Consider the following 6,000-nt stretch of genomic DNA (forward strand, 5'->3'; position numbering starts at 1 on the left):
GAACCTGCATCTCCGACTGACCGTGTCGGTGCTCTAGCCAATTAAGTTATGAATCTCAATTTATATTATCTTCAGAATCGACAATTGTTATGGATATTTGTGCCTGAAAAATAGACTTTAATTTTAGCGTTAAAAAGTTACATAAATTTAAAAAATAAAAATAAAAAGTTTAAAAATTTGTTTTTCGATTTCAAAAAAAAATGTTTATTTATCATCCTAAGTTAAATTTGAATATTAATATTATGATCCCGCTTAGTAAATAATATTAGGAAAGAAATTGATTAAACAGCAGTTGTCTTTTTTTTTACCTAATAGCGCAGCGTCGATATGTTTGTGTCACATTGGATCACGTCTGATAATGAAACAGGGCTCTGATCACCTTACTCATCACAGGAACATAACATTGCTTAACAGTAGTATTATTTAGCTGTGATCTTCTGTCGAAAGTCGAGGTGCAGTAGGGCTGCTAGAAGTTATATGTAAGATATATCCTGTTGTGTCTTACCTCACTTTATGATATTTGTTTATGTATGTATAATTTCTATATTTCTGTATATAATTGGCTCTTACTACTCTTACTTATAACACTATCATTAAGTTGCTTATCTTAGGAACAGACGACCATGCGTATGTGCTTAAGATAAAGATATAAGAAAAGGATCTGCCGTCGTTGCATGTACATTAAGCGTTTAAATTTTGTATACAAGAGACAAAAAGCAAATAATAATTAAGATAACGTCAATGCAAAGTTGGGTATAAAACATCATTGCAATAAAATATAAACAATACCTACCCATATTATTTATATATTATTATTTATGCTTCATGATATTGATATACTCAAACGATTACTTAAAATTATCTTAATTTACATTTTGCACTATTTGTATGACCTCAGAACTATTTTAATTTATCAAACTACCCACATCGCAACATATTTAAATGAGGTGAAAAATAGAAATCAGTTATTACGTCTTCGCTTTAATGTTCAAAGAAGCAATACAACTAGACGGAGATATAAATAAGTTGCACACAAATTTGTTAAAATGGCTTCTAGACTATTTTTACTAAGGAAAAATAATTTATATAGGTACTTAGTAAATTGTACAGGTACTACAAAAGCAAAATTCATCAAATTCAAATTATTTAAGAATCACAAATCAAACTTAACAAATATCTTATTATAGCTCTATTAATAAGGTCAAATAAACCCTAAAAAACAACCCACAAAAAGACGTTTACAACGTTTTTGAAAACCAAATGTCTTGCTGATCTATTTTCGGTGATTGGTTACTTTGTTCCTAGGTGTAAGTTTTAAATTTAACCAGTTGAATTTTTTTTTAGGGACGATTTGAGTTTTAATAATGATTTGATGCTATTTAAAAAAATGGTATATAATAGCTTACAAATAGATTTTATGGATCTCCATTATTTTTGTTTGTTTTTTTTTTTAATAAAAATAAAAACCGTTGTGTATCGAAAGAATCTTCGCAAGTTTTATTTTATTTTATTGTCAAAGGTCAAGATTTTATTCTTCGCTCGTTTATGGAACATAATATTTCAGCTATCGTCTAAGGCTTAATCATACTTATAGCTTTGGATCGTAGTAGTCTGTTGTAGATATTCACGTAGAATATTTATGAAGTTTCCTCCCAACAAATTAGGATCTTCACATTAGAGCAATAAAGTAAGGTTTTTGTTAGTAAGAAAATGGTACATCTTTATCGGACATAATAAAAACTGTAATTATTATCTTTTATACGACTTTTAATTTGAGATATATAAGAATAAAACTTTCACAAATCGACGTGCACTTATCATGCATGTTCTAAATTGTCTATCAAATTCTCAACGCCTTGTAGTAGTCCATTATAGTTATATATATAAGTTAGCATTGTATTTATCTTTCTTGGCTTTAAACCATTATTTTCTACAGAAAATTTACACAAGTTTTATTCACATTTTCTAAACGACAAACGTGATTTTTTACATTCTCCTCCGGCATTTTAAGGCAGAGCCTATCGACCAAAAACGTCATAGATTTTGTTTTTGTTAGAAGAAATCATCTGCTCAACATGAACGTTTGTGAACGTTGTAATGTTTCTAAGTCATAACATAAGCATCTGAACAAGACTTTTCATAAATCATTTCTTAAGAATTATTAATATTTTATGTACTATTAGACTTCAAGAATTTCTGATTTGCAAGCGAACTAAATTCCGAGGCTTACCATATTTATTCACACCAATATTACATAAATATGGTGCGGCATGTTATAAAACCAAAGTACAAAATTTAATCTTAGGCTTACTTCAAAATATAATTCCTCTTATATTGCTTAGGATAGAACACATAATAAAAATAGAAAAAGTGTTTTCAATAAACTGTTTTAGGTGTACCACTATATTTATATATTTTTTTTTAATTTTAAGTACATTTTTTAATAAAAAATTTAGAAGACTTCATTCGTTTGCAAATACTAACTATAGTTACTAAAAGTTACGTGACACCTTAATAAGTTATGTGTTATTTTTCTATAGAGTAGGCTAAAAAAATTATATCTAATAAGTGGCTGAGATATTAAGCTTAATCTCCCTTCTATTGAATCGTAAAAATTACGATACGCTCTATTTACAAATTGCGCTTCCACGGCTACACAGTGCAATGTAAAAAACATTTTTGACGATGATACCAAACTACTATTAAAAAGACTCAAAATACAGAAAATTGTAAAGTACACTTGTTCCACTAATAATTCTTGAGAAAGTAGATATATCTTTTAAAGCATAAGAAATTCACATAACTGAATATATTCCAACGACAATATATCAACTCATCTACTTATATTTAAATCTGAACTTCTGTTCTAATCGGTGAAAGTTGGTACACAATAGAACTGTCACAGCAATACATTCATCATGTCGGCTTAAATAACATGTGTCTCTGTCAAATATAATACCGCACAATTCATCATTGATTTATGAGCTGATAATGAAAATAGTTTATGTCGGAGCGGAGGAAGTATATGGCACGGTCGGTAGGCTTTGGCAAGGAAAACGTGTAAAATTAAATACATTCGGATTTTACTAATTTATAAAAAAAAAACACGGTATAAAAATAATTGTATCGTAATACATTTTTTGTTTTCCTTTTTACGACTCGCTCAATTTATGATTACTTATTTATTACATAATCCAATCTTAGGCATATAAACTAAAATGAATTACCGAAATGTATGTACGTGTATAACGGCTGTATTAAAGTTGATAATATATTTTACCCGTCTGAAAATCAAAAATTAATCGTTAAGTTGAAAATTTCAAAAAATCAATATATACAATAAAAACTAATATGGTGGTACGAAGCTCGCCAGACAAACTAGTAATATGTATTTTATATAGTGTGAAATTCGAACAAGGTTTGATAAAAAAGTCGATGCCTAGTTTCTTACACTGCCTCTAAATGACACTAAAGCAGTTTTCGCAAAGAGCTATTGCTATCTGACCTTTGTAACCCATTAAGAGTAAACTAGTAAAGTTGGCTTGGATTAATCAACTCCCTAAGGTGTTAGCGATTACGATCTCTGTTTTGTTGGTTCACGAAACCGAGACGAAAGTCTTAACAAGATACCTTACAATAGAGTTATGAAAGCTAACCACAATTATTCTCAAAGCTAATGCTCACAAAAAATTAAGCAGTACTACAAAATAACGATCACGTTGCTTTCGTAAATAAATATTATGATATAAGAAATAAATATTAAATAATATAGATAGAATAAGCTTCAAACGCTACAATACGTGTATTGTAAAATAACATTTGTTATCCAAAACCGAATTTACACAGGGCTATAGTTTCGGCGCATGTCTGCCGGCAAACTTTTCACTTTACTACGGCGACGGCATTCTGCGTTTGCAAGGGAAATTAACTTCCACAAAGTCCGCTTGTTTTTCTTAACTTCCTCTAACATCTTATTTTCCTAGAATACCTACGTTCAATATTCAACGCAACATTGTTGTGATGTCTATATAATTTACATGGATTAGAAATTTAATCTATACAAATAAATAAAATTAGAGTTCTGTTTGTAATAATAAAAGAACCGCTTTTTACTAAATGCATATGGTTGTATACACGGTACATATACCAAAAAAACGTTTTTTTTTATTTTTGTCTGTCTGTCTGTCGGTCTGTTTGTTCTGGCTAACCTCTGAAACAGCTGGACCAATTTTGACGGGACTTTTACTGGCAGATAGCTGATGTAATATGGAGTAACATAGGCTACTTTTATTCTAGTTTTTTTTTTTTATAACTCTGTAAACTGAACAATAACTTTTTTGTTAAATTCCACGCGGACGAAGTCGCGAACACAGTGTTTTAATAAAATAGAAATAAATCACGAATAAGAAGCTTACGTTTGTCTCTACAGAATCAAATGCTAGGAGTAGTAGTAGACTTAGGATGTCAGGCAATGTGAATTTCAAGTTAACCAGCCCGGCGCCATTACGGCTTAAATGTATCCCCAGTATAATAAATCTAAAGACAGTAAATTTGAATGAGCATATAACTACATTTTAAGACCACAGACGACCCCTTTACGAGATTCGTACCCCAGTTCGTATTACATGATCACACACCATTTATTCCTTAACAGTCCATTTATCTCATAACTATCAAACACGCTCATTGCACTTATATCTAGGAATAGGAACGCAGGTTTTATATTTAAGCAGAAATGGAAATTGTAGGTGGCAAGTACGAGGCGTTTCCCGTGGATAGCGGCTACAACAAATTTATGATGCTCAAGATTCGCAATATAACCAAAGAAGATTTCGGCAGTTATAAATGTATCGCGAAGAACTCGTTGGGCGAAACGGACGGCATCATCAAACTCGATGGTACTCAACCTTCCTTTTTAACTGGAAATTCATTTTAAATTGACAGCGTACTTAAATTTGTGTTTATTTTTAGAAATACCAGTACCGCCGTCGGCTCTCACAACTACGCAAAAATCAATACTGGATAATCAAACGATCAAAAAAAAAGGTTGGTTTCCCGACGTCAATCGTAAAGCAAAATTTAAAACGAAATACGACTAACTTTGTTTTTTACAGGTCAACTTCAAATTGTACGAACGAATGACGCGGTCAGTTCCACCTTCCAAGGTGTAGCTTTCGGTGAACAAATAAGAGATTTTGGTAACGTACAATACTATTCCTTTTCAGTAAAAAATAGCTTAGGTGCATAGTATTACTAATAAAAAGTCAAATTTAGCTCAAATACTGACACCATCTAATTTTTCAAAATTCATTTATTAGTATTTGTGGAATGGTGTCGGAAACGAGGGGTAATAAATCGATAACAAAGAACCGCAGGTTAGCTCACCGTAACGAGTTTCCAGAACTAAACAACACTTTAAGGTTTCATTGATCAAATATTTGTGGAGTAATTGTAACATATAGATTAACGTAATAAATAATGATTTAATTAAATGAACGTCATCGTATATCTTAACGCAAATAGGTAACGGTTGTTATGACATCGTGCTTTTACAAAATTAATTATAACAAGTTGAAAATTTTTTTATCACTGTCATTATAATATAAACACGTTATATTTACCTGCTCCAGAACAAAATAGCTAATATTTTTGTCTTAGGCTCAACCCTACATCTCATTAAGATGACTAATTAGCGCGCGACGCAGATTTAAAATTTAGGGCGAGTTTGCATTAATGCTCCGTAATCAGAAATTCATAATCCTTTAATTCTAGGAATACACATATATTTTTTTCTTTTTCAGATTTATATGAAGAAGAAAACAGTGCAGTTACACCGAAAATAGAAAAATTAATATACGTCTTACTATTATTACCTTATATTTATCATGTTATAAGTGTTTCGTTACAATTACAATCTTGATAACTAGTGTAAGTAGAATATCTTAAGATATTATACATTTATAAGTTTCTCTTGTAGTGAATTTCATTTCGTGCTGAACT

At 30.5% G+C, this 6,000-nt stretch overlaps 1 protein-coding gene across 1 annotated transcript in view; it reads left to right on the plus strand.

Annotated features, from left to right (window-relative positions):
• The window catches only part of LOC123657905 (neurotrimin-like), a 40,651-nt gene extending 34,678 nt beyond the window's left edge, over positions 1–5,973 (plus strand). The window contains exons 8-11 of the mRNA XM_045593395.1: positions 4,734–4,898; positions 4,972–5,046; positions 5,115–5,198; positions 5,802–5,973. Coding sequence (XP_045449351.1) covers positions 4,734–4,898; positions 4,972–5,046; positions 5,115–5,198; positions 5,802–5,920 — 443 coding nt within the window. The 3' untranslated portion in view covers positions 5,921–5,973. The remainder of the gene's footprint in view (positions 1–4,733; positions 4,899–4,971; positions 5,047–5,114; positions 5,199–5,801) is intronic.
• The last annotated feature ends 27 nt before the right edge of the window (positions 5,974–6,000 follow it).

This window comes from Melitaea cinxia, chromosome 11 (genome assembly GCF_905220565.1).
Source record: "Melitaea cinxia chromosome 11, ilMelCinx1.1, whole genome shotgun sequence".
In the NCBI taxonomy this organism is placed as follows: domain Eukaryota; kingdom Metazoa; phylum Arthropoda; class Insecta; order Lepidoptera; family Nymphalidae; genus Melitaea; species Melitaea cinxia.